This window comes from Camelus dromedarius, chromosome 5 (assembly GCF_036321535.1).
Source record: "Camelus dromedarius isolate mCamDro1 chromosome 5, mCamDro1.pat, whole genome shotgun sequence".
In the NCBI taxonomy this organism is placed as follows: Eukaryota; Metazoa; Chordata; class Mammalia; order Artiodactyla; family Camelidae; genus Camelus; species Camelus dromedarius.
This window is the reverse complement of record NC_087440.1, coordinates 93,653,281-93,681,098: the sequence shown is the minus strand read 5'-3', so window position 1 is coordinate 93,681,098 and position 27,818 is coordinate 93,653,281. Positions and strand designations below refer to the sequence as shown.

General features: G+C 62.7%; 1 protein-coding gene across 2 annotated transcripts; it reads left to right on the top strand.

The window, feature by feature from the left end:
* The first annotated feature begins 19,583 nt into the window (after positions 1–19,583).
* Positions 19,584–27,527, top strand: NUDT14 (nudix hydrolase 14). 2 transcript variants are annotated; one of them, XR_010381100.1, is made up of 6 exons: positions 19,584–19,745; positions 22,942–22,985; positions 23,596–23,660; positions 23,863–24,100; positions 25,528–25,785; positions 26,859–27,189. XR_010381100.1 is itself a non-coding variant. In XM_064486344.1 (5 exons), exons 1-5 carry the CDS (start codon positions 19,665–19,667, stop codon positions 27,452–27,454), a joined length of 669 nt encoding a protein of 222 aa, XP_064342414.1. In that variant the 5' UTR covers positions 19,588–19,664; the 3' UTR covers positions 27,455–27,527. The 2 variants fall into 2 exon arrangements, 1 of the variants encoding a protein (XP_064342414.1); XM_064486344.1 differs by lacking the exons at positions 25,528–25,785; positions 26,859–27,189 and adding an exon at positions 27,214–27,527 and having other exon boundaries at positions 19,588–19,745.
* Positions 27,528–27,818: the final 291 nt, after the last annotated feature.

Genomic DNA, 27,818 nt, shown 5'->3' with positions numbered 1-27,818 from the left:
GATGGACTCACGGACTTGCACTGCAGGCCAGTGTGGACACCAAGGGGTCAGCGGGGCGTGTGCCTGCAGGACAGTCCTGCAGAGTGACCGTGACCATGTTGTCAGGAGAAGCCAGGTCCTCGCCCCACCCACGGCCACTGCTGTGTGGCCTGGATGGAGGTGGGCAGGCAGGCCCTGACCCTCGGGCTGCCCAGGCCAGTCTCCGCCTGGCTTCCTGCTTCCAGGCCACAGCCGAGCTCCAACTGAGACCAGAGACCACACGGCCCCCCACACCCTGGGGACACTCCATTCCCCAAATAATAAAAGTGGCCCACAGAGGTGCAGGTGCGGGTCAGGGCCTCAGTCTTTGTCCTCTAATGTGCCCTCTTATCACTGTAGGGCCTGAGCCACTGGGCCCAGGCTACTCCACCCGGGGCCCCAACTCCAGTGCCACCCAACCCACCCGCCTTGGGCATCGCAGAGTGCTGCCTCCACGTGCCCACCCTGTTCCCTTCCTGGGACTGAGGACCTCCGTGTCCAGCCGAGACAGTGAAGACAGACACAGAGGAAAATGCAGCCCAAACCTCAGCCTGGGTCTGAGCCCCACTGCCCGGGCTCTGACCGCCCTCCACACGCGGCCGCAGTGCCCAGCGGGCCGCCGGAGCTCTCAGTTTCTGGGGCTGGCAGGTCACCATGCTCCAGCTGCCTATGACCTTAGAGAGCCTCAGATTATACCCCCACTGCAGGCCCCCATGATGCAGCCATACCCTGGGCAGCAGGGGGCACCCCAGGACCAGCTGGGCTTGGTGGGGAGGCCTTGCCTGGCCAGGCCAGAAACTCAGCCCCTGGGGCAGCCCCTCTGCCTGCCCCCGTCCTGCGAGAGGACCGATGCTTTTCTCGCGGCCTTGGGTTTGGGGCCCCCACCCCCAGCCCAGGAGTCCAGCGACATCCTCCCAGGTCCCAAGCTGCCACTTACGCAGGGCCCTCTGCCACCCAGCACATGCACCCTGGCCCCTCGGGGGACACTGAGAGGGGCCAGCTGGTTCCTGCAGGAGGGGCTCCTGAGTCGTGTGACGTCCAGCTCTGGTGCTGTGCGTGGGGCCGGGTCTGCGTGTGGCCGGCAGCCCCTGCGCCTACGTGCCTGGAGGGTTGGCCAGTCCCCGAGGAGGCCTTGGCCCCGGCCAGGCTGGCAGGGGGTGGGGGCGAGGGACCGGCCAAGGCTGCAGGCTGCAGGCACTGACTGCCCAGGCCCTTCAAAGGGGCCGTGGGCGGTGGCAAAGTGGAGGCTCTACGGTTTTCCTGCCGGGAGAGGAACCTGGCTCAGGAAGCCATTGTCCCCACACAATGGGCCCGGTTGGAACTGTGGGCCAGGGCCCCAGACTGGTGGAACCTGACCCTGACCTCAACCCTGACCCTGGCCCTCCTCATACCCTTGACCCCCATCCCTGCCAGACCCTGGCCAGGCCAAGGGAAGGCTGCTCCTTTGTGAGGCTGGGGAACTGGGAAGGACCAGGACGGGGCGTACTCCTGGTCAGCCCCACAGGGAGGGTCACCGTGCATCATGGCTGCAGAGACTCAGCCGGAGCCCTGGCAGACTGCTGGGTGGCGTAGGGGCTGTCCTCTCCTGGGCAACGAGGGGCTTTCACACTGGCTGGGCTGAGTAATCGCTTCCCCCCATTTGGAGGTCACGGTGAATAGGGACATTGTCTGCCAGGTGCCTGCCTTGGTGTGGCCTGGGAAAATGACCATCCAGCACTTCGCAGGGGGATGCCTGTGTGGCCCCCACCCCCAGCTTCAGCCACAACATGGAGCAGAACCCGGGTCAGCATGGGCCCAACCGGCAGGACCTGCGCTGTCCGGGCAGGGCCTGACTGCAGGCAATCACGGGGCTGGGCGGACAGGGTGGGGGTGGCCCTGGGCCCAGAGGCTGAGCTGGGATTGCCACCAGCACACGCCATGTCACGCTGGTGATGGGGACGTGCAGGAGGGTTAGCTTATGTCCCCGTGCCCGCCCCCCACAGGTCTCCCTGGGGGCTCACCACTTCTGGTCTGCCTCCCCACCAAAGCCCCTTAACAGAATATTCCTTCCAACCACACACACAACTCTGGAAGGGACCTGTTTCACGGATTGACGGGTTACTTCGTGAGCCTTGACAAAGCCTCATAGCAAAACTCTTGGTTCTGAGGTTGGCTGTGGGGACAGGGACGTGGCAGGGAGGGGACAGCCTCCATGCTGGGGAAACAAAGCAGGCCCGGGATGGAGGGTGAGCAGAGCCGGTGTGCAGCAGCGGCGGAGGGGAGGGGAGGGGCGTGGGGCAGGGTCTGAGCACGTAGGCCTGTGGGCGTCACTGGGGGAGAGGGAGCAGAGGGTTCAGGGGTCTGTTGGGTGTGAGAGGCAGCAAGTGGGAGAGCCTGGAGTGACGGAAGGGCCACACAAGGGGTGGACATAGAGTCCACTAGTCTGGGGATGGCATTCAAGATCTCCCTCAGTGCACTCCCAGCCTGGGGATGTGAATGTGGGGAGGGGCGTGGTGGTCACGGGCCCAGGCTACAGGGTGGAAGGAGGGCCCACGCACACATGGGCATGCACCTTGAGAAGCGCCCCCTTCCTGGCCCCCCACAGACTGGGCAAGCAGAAGGCGGGTACGGCCCAGTCAGCCAGCAGGCGGCGCTGCAGACAGGTGCATCCAAGCCATGGGGGTGCCTGAGGCTGCGTGTGCACGATGAGGACCCTCGTGGAGGTTTTGTGTGCATGCGTGCGCACGTGCATGTGTGTTGGGGGTCAGTGCTGCGAGGACCCCTGCTCCAGGGAGGGGCTGGCCCTTCTCCTGTGGGAGGGGGACAGCTGGCTCCTTTGCTGTTTACATCGCCCCAGGGTGGTTCCCTGGTGCAGGGAGGGGCGCCCTGCAGGATCAGACCTTCAGTTCCCGCCCTGACTCGCGCAGTGTCCTCAGGCACGCTAGGCAAGGGGCGCACTGGGGTGAGGGTGAGGGTGGAAGCTGGGTTCTGCAGTGAGCAGCAGATTCTGGGTTCCCGCTGAGGGTCCAGTAAAGCTCACAGCCAAGTTCCATGGAGTGGTGACATCCCCTGGGAGGCCCCAGGGTAGGAAGGGTGTAGGGGTTAGGCCAGGAAGACTTCCTGGAAGAAGAGGGGTCCACACTGGGATGAGGAGGAGGAACTGGTCAGGCCACATGGGGCACAGAAGAATCAGGGGGGCTGCCGACCTGGGGTTGGATGACAGAGGGCGTGGGGCGGGGCGGTGAGAACCGCTGAGGGTGGGAGGGGCCAGGGTCCCCAGAGGTTAGGGTGCTGTGCTCCTTGCAGAGGTGGACAGCAGAGCCTGTGGGCAGGGAGCAAGTGTATGGCCCTAGAGGTGGGCCTCTAGGCTGCCCGCCTTTCTGGCTATGGGCACTTGGGATTGAGGGGCGCGCAAACTGGTGGGGGCACCTCAGCCTCGCTGGCCAAGGGTGGGGGACGGGAGGACAGGCTAAAAGATGCGGACGATGCTGGTGGTGAGAATGTGGTGGGCAGGGGAGGGGGGCCCAGAGTGGCCCTGCCAGCCAGGTGTGGGCTGGAGCAAGGGCAGGAGTTTGTAGGAGGCAGGTGGGTGTGGGCCAGTGTCCCCAGACCGGGCTCTCAGTGAGTCACGGCTGACCTGGCGTCCCGGCGCCACGGGGGCCCAGGCTGCGCTGGCCGCAGGAAGCGTCGTGAGCTGATAACGGGCGGGAATCAGAAGTGCCGGTCCTCCTACTTCCTGCAGCGGGAGCAGCAGTCTGGGTGCTGGGCGGAGGCTGGGCAGGCATCTGCTCATGTAGGCCCAGGTGTCCTGGCCTGGCCTGGGTCCTCACAAGAAAACACAACTGTGCCGCATGACCACCTGGCTGTGCCTGTGGAGGACACAGCGGGGGACACCACGGTGGGCACGAGGAGTCCCGTGGGTGCTGACAGGAAAGACAGCTGCAGTTTTGAGGCTATGGAGCAAAGGGTGGAGCGGACAGTGTGGTCAGGCCAGCAAGATGCAGGGCAGGGCGAGGTGGAGGAGAGCGTAGGGAGCAGGCCAAGGTTGGCGTGTGTCCACCAGAGGGGCAGGCTGTTGTCACCTGAGGGTCAGACTGCACCTACCTGAAGGTCAGCTGCATCCAGGCCACTGGGGGGTCATGGTTACCTAGGTTACTCCAGAGATGGGGTGCTCACAGCACTAGGGAGCAGCAGGAGGTATTGGTGGGGGGCACCCGGCTCCTGGGAGGGCAGGCCCCCAGGCCCCCGTGTGGCCGTCTGGGCAGCCTCGCTGAGGGACCCTGAGCCACGTGGGCAGCACTTCTGCACTCCAGCACTTGTGCTGTGTCTGGGGCCACAACCTGCCACCCACCAGCAGACCGCCACCGTCAGCTAATCGGCGCTCACACCCCAACCCCAGGCTGGACTGGCATCACCAGGGCCACACCTCTGCACCCTCTACACAGCACCACCATCCCCACAGTCACCCCTGCCCCACCCAACCCCTGGGACCCTGGCAGAGTCACCATGCAAGTACTCTCCCTGCCAGGGCTGGCCTCCAACGGCCACCTTCACCACCACTGCCACCATCTTAGCAGGGTAGGGCGGGCAGGTGGGCATACAGGGCAGCTGTCAGGGCAATGCCCCCCAGGCCCTGGCTTCTGGACCCCTTGCCCTTCCCCAAACACCTGGCTCCTTCCTGACTCCAGCCTGTGTCTGGGCCACTCTCTCTCCTGCTGGGTCTGTCCTTTGTCCCCTCCTCCCCCAGCAAACATGACTAAGTGTCACTTCCCCCTAGAAGCCTTCCAGTGGCTGTGTCAGAGCCTCTCCTGGGCCCTGTAGCCTGCGAGCGTCCCTCTGCCCTGACTTTGCCCACCCTGTATCATCCATGTCTCAGGGATGGCTCCACGAGGCCAGGGGCTTGTCCCACCAGGCCACTGTAGGCCGGTGCCATCAGTGCCAGGGAGTGCTGTACGAGCTGAAGGCCAGACAGACAGACCGGGGGGCTGCAATGGGCCTGAGCCCCTGGCTCCTCCCCAGACCCCTGCCCTGCCTGGGGCCTGCCAGGACCACAAGTGGGCCACCTCATCCTGCCAGGAAAGAAGAGCCTGTCTCAGTTCTTCCAAACCTCTAGGTCTCGCCCCTCTCGGCTCCTACTCCTTGTTCTGGAAGATGCTTTGACTCCCCCTCTCTTCCCCTGATTATGGCTCTGTGCTTGCCTCACTCACAAAACCTCCCAGACGAGGGGTGGTGATGTGGGGGCACCTGGGCCCTCCAGGGCCAGCGTAGGGTTGACCCCTGACCGCAGCTCCAGGGCTCAGGCCTGGGCAGGGACTCCCCCACTCCTCTGCTGGAGCTGGCTCTCAGAGCCCGGCCTCCTCACACAGAGCTGCCCACGTTCACTGTGTGTCCAGTGGCCTCCGAAGGAGTCCCCCAGACCAGGCTGCCCCCCCCCCACCAAAGGACAGCAAGCCACGCAGGACCCTTGCAGAAAGCCAGGCGTTGTGGGGACAGCCGACTGGGCTGCCCTCCAGGACTGGACTGTCCTTCCACCCTTCTGGGTGGAGAGAAAGCAACAAGGCGTTGACTTCTGATGCTTTTTGAGGGGAGCGGCAGGGAGGAGGCCTGAATCTAAGTTGGGGAAAATGATTCTTTGGGACACTAGTCCACCATCACCTCTGTCTGATGGATTTCCGAATAAAGTCGCTATTCCTTGCCCGAAACAAAAAACCAGAAAACCTCTTAGCAGCGTGGCTTCACTGGCGGATGCGGGGCCCTGGCTGGGCCCAGGTGTTCAACACCGCACACGCCGCCTGCCCTCCGAGGGCGGGGCCAGGCCAGGGGGCGGAGCCTACCAGAGGGGCAGGGCCTGGGGGGGGCAGGGCCTGAGAGCTCCCCGATTGGTCCCCGAGCGGCCGGTGGAGCGCCAGCTCCCCATTGGTCCCCAGCCTGGGGGGCGGGGCTGAAGCTCCGCCGCGTTCCCGCAGCTTGCGGAGCCAGTGGGGCAGTCTTATCAGAGCGGGCAGCTGGTGGCTTGTCCGTGCGCTAGCGCCCCGGCCCAATTCAATGGCCATTGTCCGCCGGCCCCTTTGTTCAGGAGGCGGCCACTTCCTGCGGGGCTGGGCTGTGGCGGGCGGGCAGGAAACGTTCCGAGCCGAGGCCCAGACACCGAGGCCGTCCCAGCCTGGGGTCAGAGGCGACGGCCACCTGCCCGAAGGTCACCCTGGGCTTGGGGCTGGGGGCTCCGAACCGAGTCAGGGGGCTGAGCTCAGCCCTTTCCTCTGGGTCTCGGTCTGCCCGTCTGCAGGGCAGGTGGATGAGCCAGAATGTCCTCTCCTAGGGGAGCTTTGCTGGGGGCTGGGCCCATGAGATCAGATCCTGCAGAGCCGGGGGTGGGGCGGGGGAGGGAGGAGGAAGACCGTCTGGCGGAGCGGTGCCCCTCCCAGTTCTGCTCTCCTCTGATGCCTGGCAGGGGTGACAAGCTCTAAGAGGTTAAGAGCAGCTTCACACAGGACTCATGTTCCAGGGGGGTGGAAACCCAACCCACTGCTTCCCAACAGGAGGAAGAGGAGGAGACCCCAGGCTGGGACGAGGCCTGGGAGGGGAGTGAGGGAAACAGCCCCACGTGCTTCCCCACCTGGGCCAGGCCTCCTGTCCCTCCTTCACCTGGGCTCTGCCATGCAGTCCTGCTCACCATGGACAGACCATCTCCTTGAGGCCCACACCAGGGGCCTTCTTGTCCCTCACACCTCTGCTCCACGGCTGCCCACTTACCAGGCCCCATGGGTCAGCCCAGCGCAGCACTCTGGCTGGGCCTCAGTCACATGCTCACCCACAGCTGAGAGTGAGGTCTGTGGGAGTGGGTGGGAGATGCGAGCCAGCCCGGGAACCACAGCTCGCCAGTCCTCACTGAGCCAGCCAAGGCATGAACGGTCCCACAACGGCCCCCTCTCCCACCGCACAGTGGGGGCTGCTCTTGCCCAGCCCCCAGCCCGCCCTCTCCCCTGTGCCCTGGACCCTCTTGCAGTTCTTTCCTCTGAACCAACCCCCAACCCATGACCCCCTTGTAAAGCCCTCCTGGGCTCAATCCAACTCAACCAGAAAAAAACACCGCAGGTATTTCAAATGGTGGGACTTAATGTGAGGAGTCTGTCTGGGAGGTCTTTTTTAGATTTTGTTTTTGGTGGAGGGGAGGTAATTAGGTTTCTTTATGCATTTTTAAATTAAATATACATATAATAAGAATAGATATATTCTTATGTATTTTTAAATTAACTTTTTATCTTACTTTTTAGTGGTGGTACGGGGGATTGAACCCAGGACCTTGTACATGCTAAGCATACACTCTACCACTGAGCTATACCCGCCCCCTCATCCAGGAAGTCTTAGGAGAGCTGGAGGCTGCCATCTGAGTCCAGAGGAGCCCAGGGGAGAGTTGTCACTCAAACCCCACCATGGCTATGTCCCCACAGGGCTGGACCCCTCTGAGCTCAGTTATAGCCGGGGGTTCTGTGCAGAGGTTTCAGATGGAGGACACCATCCACACAGCCAGAACATCCCATGTAAGTGCTTTTCAAAGGGCCTACACACCCACGAGGGAAATAGGGGAGCTGTGCCACCCTGGAGGCTTGGTCCAAGGAGCTGGGGGTCACAAGGTCCAGGAGAGGCAGTGGTGGCTTGAACTTGACCCCATTTGAGAGGCCAAGTGGGCAGCTGTGAAGAATCAAGGGGAGAGCCGGAGGATTGGGGGGCTCAGACCACATGCAGGGTGCCTGCCCCTGGGGAAAGCAGAGGGGAGGGGCCCCAGGCTGCCGTTTGGCTGCAGTAAGGGGCCCCTGTACCCCTGCCGTGCTCCATCTGTCCCTCTCCAGTGGGCATCTACAGGAGGACATGCTAGCGAAGCCTCATCTCGGCCACATGGGCCAGCCCCCCTGGTGTCAGGAACGCCCGCAGAGAAGGGCTGTGTCCCCAGAGCAGGGTGGTAGGTCCCCCTACTCTATGCTGTGGGCCCTGAAGGGGAAGACAGGTGTGAGCCAGGTGAGGCCCCAGAGCTCTTGAAGAGGTATCTGGCCATGGTGGGGTTTCGGGGTGGGGGAAGCAGGAGCCACAGAAGGCAGGAGGGGGCCAGTCAGGGCCTTGCCCGGGGAAGACCATGGGACAGTGGGCTGGGGGTGGTGGCCGGGCTGCTCGAGCACGTCCCTGCGCCCCGGGTACCATAGAAAAATTGAAATAGAGGTGGGGAGACAGCTGATGGGCTGAGAGCCCTGGAGATGCATCAGAGCTGGGATGTGCAGGGAAGTGGGGGACGGGCCGGCAGCCTGTCCTCGAAGGTAGCAGTGGGTGGAGGGCAGCACCCTTAAGAGCCCCCGTCCAGGGCTGTGTCCCAGCCGCCTGCACCCTGCCCTGCCCCTCCCCCACGCCCCACAGCATGGGTGCAGGGTCAAATTCCTTCCCCCAGCCCAGGCCCTGCCCTCACACCTCTTCTCCAGAAGGGAAGGACCACCCAGGGAGGGGCCCTCAGGATCCTGTTCCCCACCCTCTGAGCAGGTCAGACACCCCCTGGGTCTGACCACCTGGGCCATTCAGGGATGCATGTCACCCAGGCTGGACCTTCCGGTGGGCACCAGGCACCTGCAGCCTCAGTCCCTGTGCAGTGGCCCTCATCAGCCATAACCACTCAGCCTCCCCATATCAGGGGATGCTCCCTAGGCCACCCTACCCTTCTCGTCCAGAATGTGGAAGGAGGCCCAGGCCTTGCTGCCCCTCCCTGGAGCCTACTCCGTCCACCCAGTAGCCATGGCCTGCCCTTACCATAGCCCCTTGGTGCTCAAGCCCACAGGCACCCCATCCCTGGACCTCTTGGGACAGAGACTTGTGGACCACTCTGCCCCTATACTCTCTGTCCCCCAAGAAGCTCTCATGTCCCCCTGACTGGCTCCTCCTCAGCTATTAGCACTGTCCCCGGGGCCGCCTCCTCCAGGAAGCCCCCCACTCCCCCTCCTAGTCCTGCTGCCGCCCGAATAGCTCGGGAGTCTCTGCAGATATTCAAGTTGCTGGGGTTGGAGCTTAAGCCAGGGAGGAGGACAGGGGCTTGGAGGACGGCTGGCAGACCCTCACCTGACCCGGGGCCCAGTGGTGCAGGACCCTCGGGGCACCCAGCCCTGGAGGACTTGGCCAGGAGCTCCTCTTCGTGGGCGGTCTCTGTGTGAATCACCCCTCAGGCACAGGCACAAATGCAGGAAACCGCCATTCTGTTAAACTCTGTTTTCCCGGGCGGAGGGGAAAGTCCGTCACACGAAGACCATTGTCCCCGGGCTCCTGCTTTCCGGGTGGGCTCCACGGAGATGGGCTTGCGGGCTGCTGGGGCTCCTGGCTGAGCAGTTTCCCTTCGAGACCCAGGGGCGCCTAGTGGGGGGACTGTGGGGCCTGGTCCAGCCACCAGCCCAGGGCGACACCAGCATGGCCAGGAGGCGGTGCACGCCCCCGGAGCCCGAGCTGCGCTGGGGGCCAAGTGAGGTCAGAGCTCAGGTCCAGCACACCACCCCCACATTCTCCACCTGCCCTCAGGCGTCCAGCCCAGGCCCGCCCAAGTTTCCCCCCCATCCCTGGGAGGAAGCTCCCAACCCCACCCTGCACCCCCTGCAGCCTTTGAGACCCGGCCAGAGGACTCTGCCGGTGGGCTTGCTGCTGTCCTGGGGCCCTGCTGCAGTTGGGGGACTATGTCCAGACTGTGTCATGCCCCCAGGGGAAGTGGACGGGCAGGCAGCCCTCACAATCTGTCCCACTCTTGCCCCGGGGCCTAACGTCAAGTTCCACCTGGCGCGTGGGTTACCACGTGGAAACGGGGCAATGGTGGTGCCTGAGCCGTAGCTCAGCCAGACACGGGGAAAGATGGGTGACCGAGGGGCCACCATGGGCACCCTGAGCGGTGCTGGTTAAGGGTTGTGGACAACAGGCACCCCCTCCCCACATCCTGGGGGACCCCCGTGAGGAGTCTGGGCACCTAGTGGTGCAGGGGTGGGGCCACCCCAGTACTGGCCCCAGATTTGAGCTGGGACAGGTGGGGGTTGGGCAGGGGCTGAGGCTGGGTGGAGGGGGGCTGGACTGGGGACTTAGTATAGGTGGAGGTGAGTGAGGCTGGACTGTGGGTCCAGGCGCCAGTGGACTCCAGGGAGGGTAGGGAGGGTAGGAAGAGGGCCCCGCCCCTGGCCTGAGCACGTCTCTCCCAACCCAGCAAGCTCCAAGGGGCAGCCTGGGCGTTCAGGCCAAGGAGCAGAAAGAAGCCGCATGGCGCAGCTATTCTGGGAGGGGCTCCAAGGATAAGCTCAAAGGGCAAGGGCTCAGGAAGCCGGAGGCAGGAGCCAGGGTCTCAGAGAGAACGCGGGGGGCGGGGGAGGGGGGAGCGGCATACCCCGAGGCGGCTGAAACGCAGGCCTGGCCTCGCAGGCCTCGCAGGCCTCGGGAGGTGCTTTCAGAGGAGGGGTGGGGGGAGGTTGGGAGGGACAGAGCCCCCACTGTGGTCACAGTGGAGATGGACAGAGCTCACCACCAGCACCTGGATCGCGTTTCCCCGAAGGAGAACAAAACGGCGGAGGCGACTGTCACAGGCACAAAGTCTGAGGATCTGCCTGCATGACAGACGGGGGGCTCGGCGGAGTGTCCTCATCCCCACGCACCCCTGCCACCTGCCCACCCGCCCGCTGGCCCTGCGCGCCTGCCCGGGTCACGTGGCCCCTCGCCCTCCGCCCTTCTCGCCCCTCACACACCTCCTTCAACCTGGCTGCTCTGAGCAAATCCTAGATGTCACGGCACACTTCAGCCTGTATCTCTAAGGTGCGGTTTCCCAGAGCGTAACTGTGACGCGCATGCATCCAGGCAGCGTTCTCGTCCCTGGACAAGGCGAGGGAACCCTTCTGCACCGCCGGTCTGATGACCCACACGAGGCCCACGCCTTGTGACTGGCTGGCGCGTCTCTTGGATCTCTTTATCCTCAGTTTCTCCCTCCCGGTGGTCTTGAGTTTGCCCCCAACCACATATCTGTTCTAGACCAAAAATGGGGTGTGGGTGTGCTTGGTGTGGGGTGAGCCCGCATCAGTGGCTCTTCTGCCAAGAGGAGCATGCTGTCTGGTCGTCTTTTTTGTCTGTTGTGTTTTTGTGTGTGAGGTTAAATATAGCTAAAATAAAACAGACTATTTTAACCATTTTAAGTTAGGAGAAAGAACATTTCTGAGATGAACAGCAGATCAAAAACATGTAACACAGGTGCAACTAGAAACACAGCCTCAGAAGACAGACAGCGATGATGACAACTGACCCTGCAGCGGTGCCTGGAGATGGACGCACGCCAGTCCCTCTCTCGGACACCGGCAGCTCAAGCATCCGCAAGCAAAGACGTGGACAATTTGGACAACACAAGAAATAGAAAGAGGCACTCTTTTTTTTTTAGTACAAATGGGACACTCTCCAGATCAACGTGTATGAGGTCCCCAAAGAGGCCTCAGGATGGCTTGAGGAGCAAAAGCAGCCACCCTCGAGGTGTGCAGGTAAGTAAGCGATATTTACAAATTACAGATTAAAGGTATTTCCAACTGAGAATTCTGCACCTGGCCCAGCTGTCGTGCAAGGATGAGGGTATAACAAAGATATTCTCAGACACGCACAGTATTAAAATGTATCTTCCACCCACTGTATCTCAAGAAGCTACTGAAGGATGTGCTACATTAAAATGAGGGTGTAAACCAAGAAACAGAGAGACCAGCATTCGGACCCCCTGTGTCTAACACAGGAGGGGGAAGTGAGTCCCCAGGGGCTTGTCAGGGGAGACGTCTGCCAGACAGCTGTGCCCTGTGAGCATCGGCTACCCATGTCAGACCGCGTGACACGAGAGATGGCACCTCTAGGGCAGCTGAGGATGTGGCTTCCCCCAGACGCATCTGCTTGACCCATGCTGACCCACCCTGGAGGACGGGAGAGGGCTCTGGTGGGCTTGGAAGCAGAAATATAGGACGGCCCACACCCCAGCTGGATGCCCTGCCTGTGGGGCCTGGATGCCTGTAGGCCACCTGTGTCCCTGCCGAGTGATGGCCCCAGAACAGCTCCTGAAACTCCCCGCAGCTTCCAGGGTACTAGCAACGCGTCCGTCACGACCTGGCTCCCGTGTGTCCCTTTTACTGGTGTTCTTTAAACTGTACATGACGCGGACCAGCCCGCAGAGCTGGCACACAGCTCTTAGGAGGAAATCCGACGCCGGTAGAGCAAAGGGACCCTCTGGGGACACGGGCCCCATGGAGACACCGAGCCTCTCCCAGGTGATCTGCAGACCCAATGCCGTCTGAGTACACATGCCTACCACTGGTTCGTCCCACCTGTTCTGACATTTGTGTGAGAAAGAGAAGGTCCATGATAAATGAGTTAATTGTGAACAAACTGTACAATGAGGTATGAAGATGGGCTGGAAACCACGGCAACGAAGTGGGGTGACGCTGGCGCAGGAGCTGGCTCAACGGCACTGGATGGACAATGAAGGCTGAAGGCAGACTCCTGGCCACCTGCAGTCACTCACTCGTGCAGCCCAGGCCAGAGGCCCGAGGGCTCCCCTCCGGAGCCACTGAAAGGCCCAAAGAAAAGACCCCCGTCTCAGGTACTGGAACATGGGGGCCCTGTAAGGGGGCGGGTCTGACAGCTTGCAGTGCAGCCCCGAGTTAACAACACAGTCAGGGCTGCCCCCAGGTCCTGAACTCAAGGAAATAGAAACAGAGAGCGTGGGCCAGAGAAACCCAACTGTACCACCCCTCAGGGGTAAGACACTCCCACCCAACAAGGATGTGCTGCAAAGAGAAAGAGGGAGAGAGAATGGACGCCACGGGGTTAAAAACCTGATGGCAGAAACTTGGGGAAAAAACGATGGGTTGAAAGATGAAATGGAGAAACTCTCCTGCGTGGCAGAACTGAAAGGCAGAGTCGTAAATGCAAGGGAAGCTAAGACAGTAAGGGGCTCGTTCATGAGACTGAGCACCCAACTGATTGGAGTTCCAGACAGAAGAGGGAGAACGGAAGGGGACAGAGGATACAGGAAACCACTCACACAAGTTTCCCAAACGGAAGGGCGCGTGCTTCCAGACGGAGATGGTCATCAGCTACTCGGCCAAGGGTTGAGAAACCCAGTTGCAAGCAGGACGTTATGGAACCTGGGGACCCAAACGGCTGCAGAGGGAAGGGAAGGTCAGGGATTGGGGCGGCTCAGCGGTCAACCTGACGCGGGAAGCCTTCATCGTGGGGAAAAGTTTCCAGCCACGATTAACCATCCGGTCAGCGAGGGGCCGGTGACGTTTCCACACCAGTGTAAAGTCCCAAGTCATCAGTTTCCATGAGGCATTTTGAGGATGAGGAGGAAGTGGACAGGGAAGGGGGAGGCATGGGGCCAGCGACCCTGGGACGGAACTCAACGGGGAGTAGTGAGGGAAGCCCCTGGGTCCTGGACAAGGGGCACCAGCCCAGGGTCGAGGGAAGGAGAGCCCCGGGGGCTGGCGCCAAGAAAAACCGCAAGGAGGACCAGGTACGTTGACCTTGGTGGGGGCAATCAGTTCCCCCAGAGAAACAGAACACGTGTGTGTATACAGTACACATGAAATAGGAGATACATATATATATATTTATTTATTATGAGGAATTAATTGGGGCTCACGCAGCAGTTACAGAGACAGACAACTGCCCAGGTCCGCAGCCAGCTCACCGGAGCCCAGGGGAGCCGCCAGTGTGTGTCCCTGCCCGAGTCCGAGTCTGCAGGCAAGAGCAGACCGTAGTCCGGCAGGGAGAGCAGACCCTGCACTCATTCTGCTCTGTTCGGGTCTCCAGAACTGGATGAGGCCCATCCGCGTGGTGGGAGGGCATCTGCTTTCCTCAGTGCGCCTGTCCCCACCCAGACACGCCCAGGATGATGTCCCGCCACATGCCAGGGTGCCCGTGGCCCGGCCAAGTTCATACATGCACTTAACCATCACGGAAGAGGTGAGGATTACGTCAGAAAATCACACGTGCAAGGAAGGGTAACCTGACCGCACTTAACGTGCCACGGGGTGCGCGCTCTCATAAAAGACACCGGCACCCAACTCTGACTCAGCAAGAGATCCTGAGCTGGACACACCGGGGGAGAAGGCAAGGGACGTGTCCGCACACGGGAAAAGACAAAGCCTCCCGGCCGCCAGGTGATGGCCCCGTGCCATAGTCTACACCCACGCCCGCCCACCTCACCTCCTCTTCACAGGCCTCAGGGTTGGGGGCGTTCACCCTCCCTGGGGTGTGCTCAGGGGAAGTTTTGCCCCATGCCCTCTGGTCCAGACCTTGGAGGTGAATAGTCATTGGTCCACACAATGAGGGCTTCTGGGCAAGTGTTCCCTCCTAATTTGCAGAGATACCCCTCCCTTCACCGAAGCTGCAGGATCTGTAGATGATGCCTGGGCCACAGCAGCCATGTTGTGACCCTGAGGCTGAGTAGGGGGCTGAACTGCCGTGCAGGGGGGAGGTGCTCTATGGACAGCTCCAGGGCCTCGTCCTTCCAGAGTTCTCGTGTGAGACTGCCAACCCTGAGCTGTCTGAACTATGGGAGGTGGCTCCCCTGGCAGCCTGTGGCTGAGCTTGCCTGACCACTGCAGGCAGAGGGAAAACGCCACCACCGATAAATCCAGAAACAGCTGCGCGAGCACACACCTGGAGGGACCCACCAGAAGCACAGCCTGAAGGGTCGACAGTGGCCACCTCTGGGGGCCGAGGTGTGGAGATGGGTGGGCCAGGGACTAGCAGTTCTGGGTATGCATCTTGTGCTAATATTTAACATTTTTCTTTTTCCTGTTGCCATGTGCATGCATCACTTTGACAGAAATCAAAATTAACTGAAAAAAATATCAAAACAGGGGAAGGGTATAGCTCAGTGGTAGAACGCAGGCTTAGATGCACAAGGTCCTGGGTTCAATCCCCAGTACCTTCATTAAAAAGAAAAAATGCAAAACACCCAAACCCAAACCACCACCCACAAAAAACACCCAACTCCCACCAAAGTTCCCTAACTCAGTTGAAAAGAAAAGGCTTCTCTATGCGCCCAGAAGGATCACGGGTTTTGTGTGGCCTCCGTTCCCTGCTGCTGTCCCTGGCACCCCTGAGGTCCTCAAAAGGTGAGACCTTCATCCCCAGAAGGTGGCCTTGCCGTACCGGGGTCCTCAGCCCCTTCGCTTAGCAAAGCAGACCTCGGCACCCAGCCTAGCTGCCCTCTGCCCCCTGCTGCAGGGACACAGAAGTTACGACTCACCCCCCACTTTCAGAGCAGCCTGTCATCCGTAACCAAGTGGCCCGAGTCCGGCCCCTGCCAGCCGCCCCATGCACGCTCCTCCTCCCCTGACTCCCTGCCTTCGAGGTATCACTGCTCCTCTGGGATGTCCACGCACCCCTACAGCTCACCGCTGTCACCCCTGGTATTCTGCCCAACCCCTCACTCTGGGCCCGTCCTCAGGCGTCCCCTGCACCCCTCCTGCCACCAGCGCCTGGACTCCATGCCCACGGCCCTGGCCTTGACCCTCCGTGTCCCCTCTGGCTCAGCCTCTGTCTGGGCATTAGTTCTCTGCCTGCTGTGGACTCCTAGCCTCTGACTCCCCTGCTTCCTCCCAGGCTCCTGCCGCCCTTCATCCCTGGGGTCTGTCACATCAGGAACTAGCATCCTCATCTCTCTGGACCCACAGGCTGCCCACCACTCACTCTGGGGAAGGAAGGAAGGAAGCCAACATCCACCTGTCCACCTGCCCAGGCTTCTGGGCACTGCCCGAGGGCATCCTCCAGCCTGGCGCCACCAGGAAACCCCAGTCACCAGGCTATCGGGACTCCAACCCCTTTGGGACCACGTGCAGCCACCCACTCCTCCCACCCTGGTCTGGACAGACGACCAGAGAAAAGGGAGGCAGCAGACCCCTCCCACAGGATCCCATCGGCTCCCGGGATGCCTCCCCCTGCCCTCCCCATGTCCACACCGTGACCCCTGGAACCTGGGAACGTGAAACCTCGCATGGCCGAGATGAGACTCTGTGAAGGACCTGGAGATGGGGGATCCTGGCTGACAGAGGGGGGCCAGTGTCGACACGGGGTCCTTATCGGGGAAAGTAGGCGGGTCAGAGCAGAGGAAATAAGGCAGCAGAACAGGGGTGAGGTGCTGCTGCCGTGAAGACAAGGACGGGCGGGGGGCCACGGGGTGCGGCTGCCTCGAAAGGCTGGAAAAGGCCGGGAACGGAGTCCCCCCCAGTAGGTTCGCAACCCCAGGCACACCTTGGCTTTAGCCCAGTGAGGCTGCATTGGGCTTCTGTCCTCAGAGCTGTCGGGTGACATCTGTGCTGCTTCAAGCCACCAAGTCTAGGTGGCTGTTTTGGCAGCGCTGGGGCCCTGACACCCAGGTCTCAGCAGGATCTCATAGCCTCCACATTCCCAAATCCAGAGGTGGCTTCCCAGAGGGCCCCCTGGTGTCCACCAAGTCCCCCTTCCCCTGGAGAGTGGCCCTCCACTCAGGCTCCTCCTCTGCACCTGCTCCCGAAGGGCCCGAGGTCACCCACCTACATGGCCACCACTCTGTACAACCGTCAAAGCCCCTCTGAAGGTCTCCTACTCTCTCTGGCCCAGGCAGCCACGGTGACCTCAGAGAGGCACGGCCTGACCACCATGCCCCTCCTCCCAGTGCCCTCTGAGAGGGCCCAGCACAGCCCTGCCGGCTGCCCCAGCACCATGGACCCCTCTTCCATCCTATCCTCCTCCTCCATCCTCAGGTGTCTGGGAACAGCACCTTCTCAGCAGGGCCACCCCACAGCCCAGCCCTCCTCTCCCCGAAGCCCTCTGAGCCCCCGCCCCAAGCTGCCCGGTACACAGCAGGCACTCTGGAAAAACGGGTGGACTCCTTTGTCTTTTCCCTGCTTCCTGTGTCTGACGATGGCCTCACCGGAGACGCTGCACTGCACCTCCTGCCCCAGGTCCACAGTTAGACCTACCATGACGGGCCCCAGGGAGTGTGGGGAGATGGGGCTGGATGGCCGGGGGTGGCATGGAACATCCCTGAAGGGTCTCACTGATACACTTTTCCTTAAAAAAAAGTTGAACTAAAATCCACATCACCTTAACCATTTCACCTTGGAGGCTTCAGAGGCCTTTAGTACATTCACAACATTGTGCAGCCATCACCTCTTGTCTAAGAATGTTTTTGTCACTGTCCCCATTAGGCAATCACTCCCCACCCCTGGCCCTTGGCAACCCCTAATCTGCTGTCTCCGTGGATTTACTTACTCTGGACATTTCACATAAATGGATCATACAATAGGTGACCTTCTGTGTTTGGCTTCTTTCACTCAGTCTTTAAGGTTCATGCATGTGGTAGCACATGTCAGAATCTCATTCCTTTTTATGGCTGCATAATATTCCACTGTCTGGCTAGACCACATTTTGTTAATCTGCTCGGCACTGGATGGACCCTTGGGTGGCTGCCACCTTCCTGCTCTTGTGCAGAGCAAAAGTATCTGTTTGAGGCCATCTTCAGTTCTGTGGGAGGACACCTGGGAGGGGGACTGCTGGGTCACATGGTGGCTCTACGTTTACCTGCCCGAGGCCCTACCAGGCTGTTTCCTGCAGGGGTGGCACCTGGCTGCTATTTTGAAGCACACACATCCTGCAGACTACATCGCAAGCTGCCTCAGCCTGCATGAACATCAAATGTTACTTCCCCCCAAATGTGGGCAAAACACTGCTCTGTGGAGGTGCTGACTTTTCCCAGATGCTCCGAGCTGGAGCTTCCCGGGGCTGAGGGGCTGGGAGCAGGTATTCCTTATGGCTCCTCCGTGGTCTGGGCCACTGCTATGCCAGCTTTGTGATTTGTCCTTGAAGGAAGTGGCTTGTGTTTGAGGGAGGGAGCCACCCCCAGGCCTCACGTGTCTGGGGTGGGCCCAGCTTCTGGGATGGGCTCTCTGGTGGGTGGTCTCTCTGGCCCCAGCACACTCTGGCCAGGCCAAGGCCGGGGAGCACACGTCCCTACAGAGTCACAGGGGATGATGGCTAGTCTCTTATGATGCCCTTATGACCATGTGTCCCAAGTCCCCTGTCCTCGGGAAGTCCCCTCCCCTGGAATCTGGGGTGGCGGGGACTTACTTTCTGGTCCATTGGATGCAGAAGTAATGATGCCATCGGGCACCTGGGGCTGGTCATGAGAGGCTTGGCCCCCTGTCCATGTGCCGGAGAAGCCGCCACAGAAGAAACCCGCTGATCTGAGACCGCCATGCTCGAGGAAGCCCCGGCCAGCCACACGGAGAGGCTGCACACAGGGAGCCAGCCAGCCAGCCAGCCACAGCTGTTCCAGCCAGCCAGCTAAGGCACCAGGCTAGGGGCGAAGAACGCATCCTGGACGGGCATCCCGCTCAGCCTTCAGAAGACTCCACCCCAGCTGCCACCTGATAGCACCCCAGAGAAACCCAAGGGGGGCTGCCCAGCTGAGCCAGGGCCATCCCCAGACCCGGAGAGAGAGGAACAGATGGGAGCTTTCAGCCATGAAATCTCAGGGTGCTCTGTCACACAGCAGTAGACAACGGGGACACGGAGTTAATTTTAAGGCCACATGGCCAGCCCCACCTGGGCTACCCTCCCTGGGGCCACAGTCCAGGGAGCAGGCCAGGTCAGGGCCCAGCCGCCCGACCCCAGCATGTGCGCCTACCCATGGGCGGCGGTGGCCGCCGCATCTGGAGGGGGTCTTGGGATCCACACCCAAGAAAGTGTGGGGCGGGACTTCTCGTGGGCGGGAACAGCAGCTGGCTCCTGAGGTGGAGGAGGGACAGCCCCAGAGATGGGGAGAGGCAGCTCCTCCCGGTGGGGCAGGTGGACAGTCCAGCTGGAGCCAGCTCCTCCCAGCCCCCAGGAACCGGGAGGGGAGGGCCTGGCTCTGCCTAGGCCCTGGCCCCTCCCCCAGCCCCCATCCCACTCAGGCTCCTCCGGCCAGGCCTTCTTTCCATGCTCGCTCTCCTCTCACCCGGGGCTCCCTAGAGGAGTGTAGACTCTCCCCAGCCACCCCCCTCAATGCCCACGCAGTGACCGTGGGCGCAGCCTCAAGTCCACCTCTTCTCTCCTCTTCTCTCTGGCTCCACTAGGCAGCTATGACCGCCAGCTTCTCTCTTCAGGGCTTAGTCGCCCTTTCCCTCGATGAGTGTCCCCACCCCTTAATGACCAATCTCGGAAAGTGCTCAACCGCGCTGGGGGAGGCATCCTCTCGGCTCATCCCCACGCTCCCCCACCCCCACCCCGCAAGCTGCAGCGCGCAGCGATCTCTCTCCCAACCAAGTTCCAGCGATCACCTCTCAGGCCCGTCCCCTCCAGTTGTGCCCGCCCAGCCTGGCCGCACACTCGGCTGGCCCCCACCCTGCCGCGGGGTCCATTTGGCGAGCCCCCGCCCTGCTCACACCCTGCGCGGCTCCGGGAGCGCCCCGCAGCCACCAGCGCCCCACCTGCAAGCCGACCCAGGCAGGTGCTACCTGCGCACCGGGCCCGCTGGTTCCCGCCGAGGCGCCCGCCCCGTCCCGCCCCGCGCGCACTGGGCATGCCCAGAGCCCGGTCACGCGCCCGCCCGCTCTAGTCCCGCGCGGACCCTGCCCGCGTTCGCCCCGGGCCCGGCTGCCCCGCGCGCCGCCATGGAGCACATCGAGGGGGCGGCCGTGGGCCGCTGCGCAGCCTCACCCTACCTGCAGCCGCTCACGCTGCACTACCGCCAGGTGAGCCCGCCCGCCCGCCTGCCGCGCCTTCCGCGCCTTCCGCGGCCTTCACCCAGCTCGGGAGCCCCGCCCCCGGCCCGGGCCCCGGAGCCTCGTCCCGGACTCCGGAGACCCGCCCACCCGCCCATCGCCCCGCCCACCCGCCCATCGCCCCGCCCATGGCCTTGTGGTCCCGCCGCCCCGCGGGGCCCCGCCTCCCCTCTGAGCGTTCTGCGGGTGGGGCCAGGTTGGAAAACCTGTGGAGCGCCCGAGTCGGGGAGGGTCCGGGAAGGGACCTCTCCGGGAGAGGGGAGACCGCTCATTCCCCCAAGGAGGTTTTGCTGGACCTCGGCGCTTTTAGCGATGGGACGAATTGGGCGGCCCCGAGATCAGGGAAAGCTTCCTGGAGGTGGTGGTCTCCATTCTGGGCAGCGGAAGAAGGAGAGTGGAGGGAGGAGGCCGGAGAGAGAGCCGCTGAGCACTGCAGAGCCTCTCTAGGTGGGCTTCCTCCCGAGGGTACCTCCTACTGGCAGGCTGGCTCCCAGGGCGTCACCTCCTCCTGCCCGTCGCTGGGAGGTGCGTGCATATAGCAGGCTAACAGGGAACAGTTGTTGGTGAAGAAGCGGCTCTTCCACTTCGGGCCCAGACCTACTAGCGGCTCCACCTGCCCCCACGCGTGGTGTCCTGCTGGAGTTCCTCCGAGCCATCCAGGAGGAGACTGCTCCCCCCATGCCTGATGCGCCCCTCCATGCCCCCGCAGTCAGTACAGGTGGTCCAGGACTTTGGTTCCCCTGGGCTGTGGCATCCCGTCTCCCCTTCCTCCCTAGCCCCCTTCCTCTCGCCAACGCATGGAGCCCTCTTGGCCTCCAGTCTGAGGGAGGCTGAACCCCCACTCTCCTTGTTGCTGTTTCCCTGTTGGCTCCAGGGACAGGGAATTCCTGTCCCCGGCGTGGACCCAAGTTGGCAGCGCTGGCCTAGGGCAGAAGCCAGGGTCAGCTGAGGGACAGAGTGTAGGGACGTGGAGGTTGCTGCCCTTGCCCTGGTGCTGGCCTGGGGCGGGGATGCCCGCATTGGTTGCATATCCTCCAGGCACTGGGCCTCTGGGGCAGCAGGTGGGCACCCAGCGGTCCAGGTGTGTGGCTGCTCTGGCCCTCGGCCGCGGCACTCTCCCCCACTCCCTGTGAGGTGCGGATGGGTCCTGGCACCCAAAGCTGTGCTCCTGCAGGCGGCGGGCTATGGTGGGCACGGGCTGGAGGGCAGGCCAGCAATCCTTCGGGGCTGTGGGTCACTGGGCAGGGCAGTGCATACCACCAAGGGCCATCTGCCGCTTTGGGCCGTTAGCAACCTGTGGCCAGGGGAGATAAGGTGGATGGACAGACAGACCGACAGGAGGCAGGATGCCCCTTTGGCTCTGAGGTCTGGGGTCTTGGGTCTGTTTTGCACTGCAGTCCTGTTCCTTCCTCCCAGGGCCCGGAGGATAAGCCAGGCCTGGGGCCTGACCAGCTGGGCGGGGGTCCTTTTGGAGGGGCTGTCTGGGCCTCAGTGGGCCTCTCTGGACCTTCCCTTGTGCCCCGCCTTGGCTGGAGCTAAAGGTCTGACAGATGTTTTGATTGTGAGCTGAGAGGGTCTCTGAAACCCACACAGGGTGACATGCACCTTGAGGGAGATGGGGACACAGCAGGCACGTGACATACTGAGGGGTCAGGCTTCCCTGGAGCCTGTCCGGGTGGGTGGCTGGCCCTGGGGTGTCCGGGTTGCAGGCAGGCCCAGGCCTGCCTCTCGCAGGTGGCGCTTCACAACAGCCTCCCAGGCAGCCTGGCCTGCCCACCACAGGACGTTGGCTCCCCCTCCGCCTTGGAAACCGAGGCTGCTGGCCATCCAGGATGCCTCTGCCTCCCGGCCAGGCTCAGACCAATTTTCCCAGCTTCCCTCAGACTAACATGTGGGCCTCTGGGTGTCAGGCCCCATTGCCTGGAATGCCTTTTCTTCTCTTCTGTGGGGCCCGGAGCAGTGTCACCTCTTCTAGGAAGTCCTCACAAAGTCTGTGCCTTAGTGTCCTCCCTTTTCTGCAGCCCTGGCTGCACTCTGTGTCTCAGGTTCTCAGGTCCACGCCCATTTCATGGCTTGAACAGGGCCCCACGTGTGGGCCAGGAGCTCGCCAGGGCCGCAGGGCTGACCCAGGGGCTGAGGGGCAGGTAGGCTGAGCATGCTGGCGATGGCCAGTCAGAGGGCAGGGCTCCAGGGCCGTGCGGCCAGCCTCATCTTCAGAGACCCCTTGGGGAGGGGTCGGGGCCAGGCGGAGTAGCCCGGAGGGTGGGAGCCCGCCTCCAACAGTGGTGTCCCGCTGGCAGGATTCTGACCCCTCCTACCCACTGCCTGCTGGAACGTCCTTAGTGTCAGTCTGGCTGCCCCAGCAGTCCCCGCCCAGGCCTCTGCCCCACGCTGCCTTTCATCCAGTGAATGCTGCTTGAAGCCCTGGGAGCCCAAGGCGACAGGGCGCCCAGTGTGGAGGAGCAGGATGTCAGGGGAAGTGACCCAACAGCAGGACCACAGGACGCAGCAGAGACAGCCCAAGACGGAAAGTGGGCTGGGGGAGGGGTTGCCCCACTGCCCAGTTGGCATCACTGAGTCACCGGGTCCCGCGGTGTGGTCTCCCCGGCTCAGGCGCGCCCTTCTCCAGCTGCTCCTGGAGCTGGTGCCCTCTGGGGAGGCCTGCCCGCCCCTCCTGCCCTCCCCTCTCCCTTTGTCCAGTGGCCCAGGGGAGCTTCAGCTCTGAAAACCTGATGTTTGCTTTACTCGCTTGGGACCCCCTGCCCTGACTGTGAGGATGAGTCATGCCCACCCCACCCCCGTACCCCCAGGGTCCTTCCCACACTTGGTGACGGTGTACATTTCTTTGCAGCTCCCGGTGCTCACCCTGTGCTGGGTGGTGGCTCAGTGCTGTGCCTGGGACACCTTTCCACCCTTTGCCCTGGTTTTCTGCCTCCCTCTTGAGAGCATCAGGCTGTCCTTGATCTCCCTGGCCAGCCTGGGCAGTCCCCCCCACCCGGCTCTCACCTGCTGCAGCTCCTGGCTCCCGACGGCCCCAGGCCCTGACTGGGTCTCCCCGGGAGGAGCCGGTGCGGCAGAGCTGAGTGGCATTCTCAGCTCCCTGGGGCACCTCCGCCCGCGCTGGCGGCCCTTCAGCCCACCCTGACCACTGCCCTGCCTCTTTCAGAATGGCACCCAGAAGTCATGGGACTTCATGAAGACCCACGACAGGTGAGGGCCCAGCCTGGCTGGCCCCCGGGGAGACTGGGGCCCAGGGGCACAGAGCCCCACCTTGCACCTGCATTCTGAGTGTCCCCACTCCCTGTCCTTTCACCAAGGGGTCTGCCCAAGGCCTGGAGACTGAGCTAGGTCCCAGCCCAGGCCTCCTGGACCGTGGTGGTGGGCAGGCCCTCTTGGACCTTAGGCCATCCAGGTGCCTGTGACCCCGAGCATCGAGAGTGTGGCCAGATGGCAATGTGGATTCAGGAGTGTAGCTGGCAGCCTCTGGCCAACAAGAGCCACATGTCCCATCAGTCACCCATCCTCAGCTGCTGCCACCCCCGGCCTGCCCGGCTGCCCGACATGTCCTCCACCCTTCCCACCCCCATCCTACCAGCTGGAGTACAGTCGGCCTGGGTCCTAGTCTGACTGTGTAACCCTTATGCCCTCTGACCTCACTGGGGCCTCAGTCTCCCCATCTGAGCAAGGGACCCAGCATTCCTGGGCTGTTGAGGAGAGGAAGTGGGCTAGGCGGGCCGGGCCCAGGAGGCCAGCAGCCGGGGCCCCCAGGGAGGTGAGGTGACGGGTTGCTTCTGTGCTGAGCTCAGCCCTCACTTCGCAGTGTGACCATTCTCATGTTCAACTCTTCTCGGAGGAGCCTGGTGTTGGTGAAACAGTTCCGACCAGGTGAGGCGGCCAGAGTGAGGTGTGGGGGAAGGGACACCTGCAGGGTCACCTTCAGGCCCCTGTGGTCCTCGGGTCAGAATGCAGATGCAGGGAGAGAGCTCTAGAGGAAACTGAGGCCCGGCCAGGGGGTCTGGCCCAGAGTGGGTCACCTAGAGGTGGCCACCACACAGGTGTGACCATGGTCTGCCCTCCCCGCAACCAGCTGTGTATGCCGGTGAGGTGGAGCGCCTCTTCCCGGGGTCCCTGGCTGCCGTGGACCAGGACGGGCCCCAGGAGCTGCAGGTGGCACTGCCTGGCTCGGCAGGGGTGACGTACGAGCTGTGTGCCGGCCTCGTGGACCAACCTGGGCTCTCGCTGGAGGAAGTGGCCTGCAAGGAAGCTTGGGAGGAGTGCGGCTACCAGCTGACCCCCTCTGACCTGCGCCGGGTTGCTACGTACAAGTGAGTGGGGCTGGGCATCCTGCCGTCTGTGCAGCCCAGGGTGATGGGGCAGGCTTCCTGGGAGGGAGTGAGCACCCCATCCCCAGGGATGTGCAAGCAGGGTGATTCCTCCTTGTTGTTCAGTGTGGGGCTGGGAGAGGGTTGGATGCACTTCTGATTGTGATGCAGGCCGGAACCTGGGGCTCTTGGGGCACTTTTGCAGCACGCCCGGCCCTGTGCCCCCACCTAGCTGCGCGGGGCTGGGTCCTGGTGGCAGCTGCTGCTAACAGATGCCTCTGCTTCCTGTGGGATTAAGCACCGGGCGCTGGGGGTGGGGTGAGTCACAGATCTGCTCTAAAGGTGGCTCAGGGACGAGGGGAAGGCTGAGACCTAGGTTGGGGTTGGGGGCTCCGGCACTCCCAGGGATGGGGGATGAGTGTGGCCTGAAGCCTGGACTTCAGGGCCTGCCCCCACCAAGCCCAGGTGCCCAACTGCCACTCACTCTCCCCATGAGGCTCGCAGCTGGGGCCGTCTTCCCAGGACGGGGTGTTGGGGTGAAGCCCCCCTTGCCCTTGGGATGCTGCAGTGGGTCCCCAACCCCAGTGAAATCCAGCAGGACCAGGGTCTCGCAGGGTCTCACAGTGTCCCCCCAACACTGAGCACCAGCTCCTGGCCGCCTTCTCCAGAGAGAGAGAGGGGGCCTTGGAGAGTCTGCCTCCTCTCGGTCCAGCACAGGGGCCACTCGGTGCTGGGCCTGGGGCTCCCTGCCTCAGCAATGCCCAGGCCTTTTCCAGGTGTCCTCAGCCTCGGGGTGGGTTTCAGTCCTGGGAAGGAGGTGGGCCAGGGTCTGGGGCCTCCATATCACATGTGGCATTTCCACACCAAAGGGCCAGACATCGTGATGCAAGGGCCCTCAGTTATCTGCAGGCGTCCTTTGTGTGGCCAGCTAGTGGCCGCTTGGCCCCTGAGCCTTTTGGCTTGAGGTGCAGGGGGCAGGAAGAATCCATGGGGTTTGACCTGGGGTACGGGGTGAGCTAGTGGGCAGGCAAGGAGGAGGGCAGGCAAGGAGAAAGGCAGGTGGAGGGTTGGGTCCCCCCGAGGAGGTGAGTCTGGGCAGAGTCCTGGCAGAAGGGCTGCCTGCCAAAGACTCGGGGGTGACGGGACGAGCAGGCCCGGCTGCAGTGGTTCCACAAGCAGGGCCTCGGGGCTACAGCCTGATCCTGAGGGCACTGGGGAGCCAAGGAAGGTTCTAGACAGGGAACAGCGGCTCAGACTGCGTTTTAGAGGTGAGGGCGCTGTGGGGAAGCTGGAGTGGAGGTCAGGAAGCCTGACTCTCCCCGGGATCCTGACTGCGGGCTGGACCAGCAGCGCTGCTCGCGCTGCCCTGTAGGAGGGCCCATCTCTTCCTTCAGTGGTCTCCGAGGTGAGCCAGGCCATTCATCTGCCAGTCCTAGGTGACAAGGCCCGGGTGCTGGTTTGAGATCACCTCACAAAGGACGTGTCTGAATGAAGAGGGAGAGGCCTGGCTGGGCATATTCTTCTCAGCGCCTGCCTCCTTCACAAGCCGGCGGAAACTAGGCCTGGAAACCCCACAGACTAGCCGCTTCCATCAAAGGCGCAGGCTGTGGCCGCCGGCGGAAATGGGCCATCAGGAAGGGTCCGAGGGAGATTAAGGGGCTGGAGGGCAGAGGAAGCAGCTGGGTGAGGTCAGTTTGTGTGGGGGGCCCCCGCCTGCGGGTGGAGGGCTTGGGGGGAGGGGGATGGAAGCCCCTTTGGTTCTGCGCCTCGCCTGTGTGCTGGGCACATCTCCATGGGGGACTCCCACCCAGCAGGCTTTGGCTGGCCTCAGCCAAACTCCTGGGGACCCGGGGTCTCACTTACCCCTAGACATCCCTCCAGACACCCCCTGGTTCCTTTCCCGTCCTGGTCTGGGATCCATACTGGCCCCTCCATCACCCTGCTCTCACGGCGACAGTTGCCACGGCTGCCCACTCTTGCCGTCCACTGGTGCCAGTCTGGGCCACTGCCCTCTGCCTGGTGTCTGTCCCCTCCTGGTGGCCAGCAGCCCCCTCCTGGCCACCACCCACTGAGGGAGGGGACTCCTTTATACCCTTGTCCAGCCTAAGAACCATAGGCCTCGTCCTGAGGGCCTCACTCCAATCCTGTCCCCCACCTCCATGAGCCCCAGCCCCTCGCCCAGCCTGGTAGTGGTGTCCTGCAGGTGTCAGTGGGGGGAGCTCTCACAGGCCCAGGCCACGTGGGCTTCCTGTCGGTCTGGAGCCCTGGGTCTAAGTCCGGGCCCACTGTGGGGAGAGGCCCTGGCTGAGGTCCCAGAGCGAGCCAAGGGGCAGGGCCTGAGCGAGCGTCTGTGCTGCAGACTAGCCTGTCAGAGATGTCACGGCCTTCAGCAGCCTGTGTCTACAGCCTCACGGTGGGTACGGGGTGGCAGTCCACTGGCTGGGGCCCTGGGTACCCCCACCGCTCAGCGTCTCACTGCGCTGCGGTCAGGCATCGGCTGGGCCTGAGGTCTAGCCTGGGGCTCAGGGCCACCCTCCTAGCTCATGCAGTTGTGGCAGAATCCAGCTCCTCGTGGCTGTGTGACTGAGGGCCCCATTTCCTGGCTGGCTGTTAGCCAGGGACCATGGTCAGCTCCCAGAGGCCGCCCCAGGCCCTGGCCACGTGGCCCTTCCACTGCACGGTGGCTGCTTTATCTTCAGGATAGCAGGATAGCGTCTGTCTCTGTCTGATTTTTTCCATTTCTGACCTCCAAACCTTCAAGGAAGAGCTCACCTGATTAGGTCAGGCCCATCCAGGATCATCTCCCTTTTGACGAACTTGAAGTCACCTGATTAGGGCCCTTAACTACATCTGCGGGATTTCCCACCTTCATCACCTGACCTCTCCTGATCATGTTGGGAACCTAAGCATGTTGGGAAGTCATATCCAACACATTACCAGGTTTCCCCCACACTCCAGGGGAGGGGATTACCTGGAGTGGGTACACTGGGGTGGGGGTCAGAGAGGGCAGTGGGGGTGTGTCCTGAAGGGGTGGGATGGGGAGGACTGTGGGAGGGGCAGGGGTGGCCGGCAGGGCCTGTGTGGACGCCTTCAGCTGATGCTGTCTCCTTCTGTAGGTCTGGCGTGGGACTGACCGGCTCCAGCCAGACCATGTTCTATGCAGAGGTGACAGATGCCCAGCAGGGTGGCCCGGGCGGGGGCCTGGCCGAGGAGGGTGAGCTCATTGAGGTTGTGCACCTGCCCCTGGACGGCGCCCGGGCCTTTGCGGACAGCCCAGATGTTCCCAAGACCCTTGGTGTCATCTTTGGTATCTCGTGGTTTCTTAGCTGCGTGGCCCCTGGCCTGGGTCCCCAGTGAGCCTCTAAGGGGTGTGCATGGGGCTGGTCTGGCCACCTGCCCTGCTGACCCAATAAAGGCTGGTGTAGCTCTAGCCTGTGTTCTCTGACCTCGCGTGGTGGCCAGGGCAGGCTGGGAGGCGGGGATGGTAGGGTCTCCGTGAGAACCCCCAGCTCCACCGGAGCAGAAGCCTGGGCTGCGGGCCATGCAGGGAGCTATTGCGGCTGGCAGAGTGTCGCCTCTGGGGGCAGGAGAGGTTGGGGACTGGGACTCGCTCAGGCCCAGTGCTCAGGGCCCATTAGGCACTGAGCCACGGACAGAGCTATGGCCACGGTAGTGGCGGCTGAGCTAGCTGTGTCAGGAGCAGGTGCAGACCACACCACAG

Excerpts from the sequence above, each read along its gene's own strand:
- NUDT14 (XM_064486344.1), top strand. The coding sequence starts at position 19,665 with ATGGAGCACATCGAGGGGGCGGCCGTGGGCCGCTGCGCAGCCTCACCC. Across the intron at positions 19,746-22,941 it reads TCACGCTGCACTACCGCCAG|AATGGCACCCAGAAGTCATG; the intron begins GTGAGCCCGCCC and ends TGCCTCTTTCAG. Across the intron at positions 23,661-23,862 it reads GGTGAAACAGTTCCGACCAG|CTGTGTATGCCGGTGAGGTG; the intron begins GTGAGGCGGCCA and ends CCCCGCAACCAG.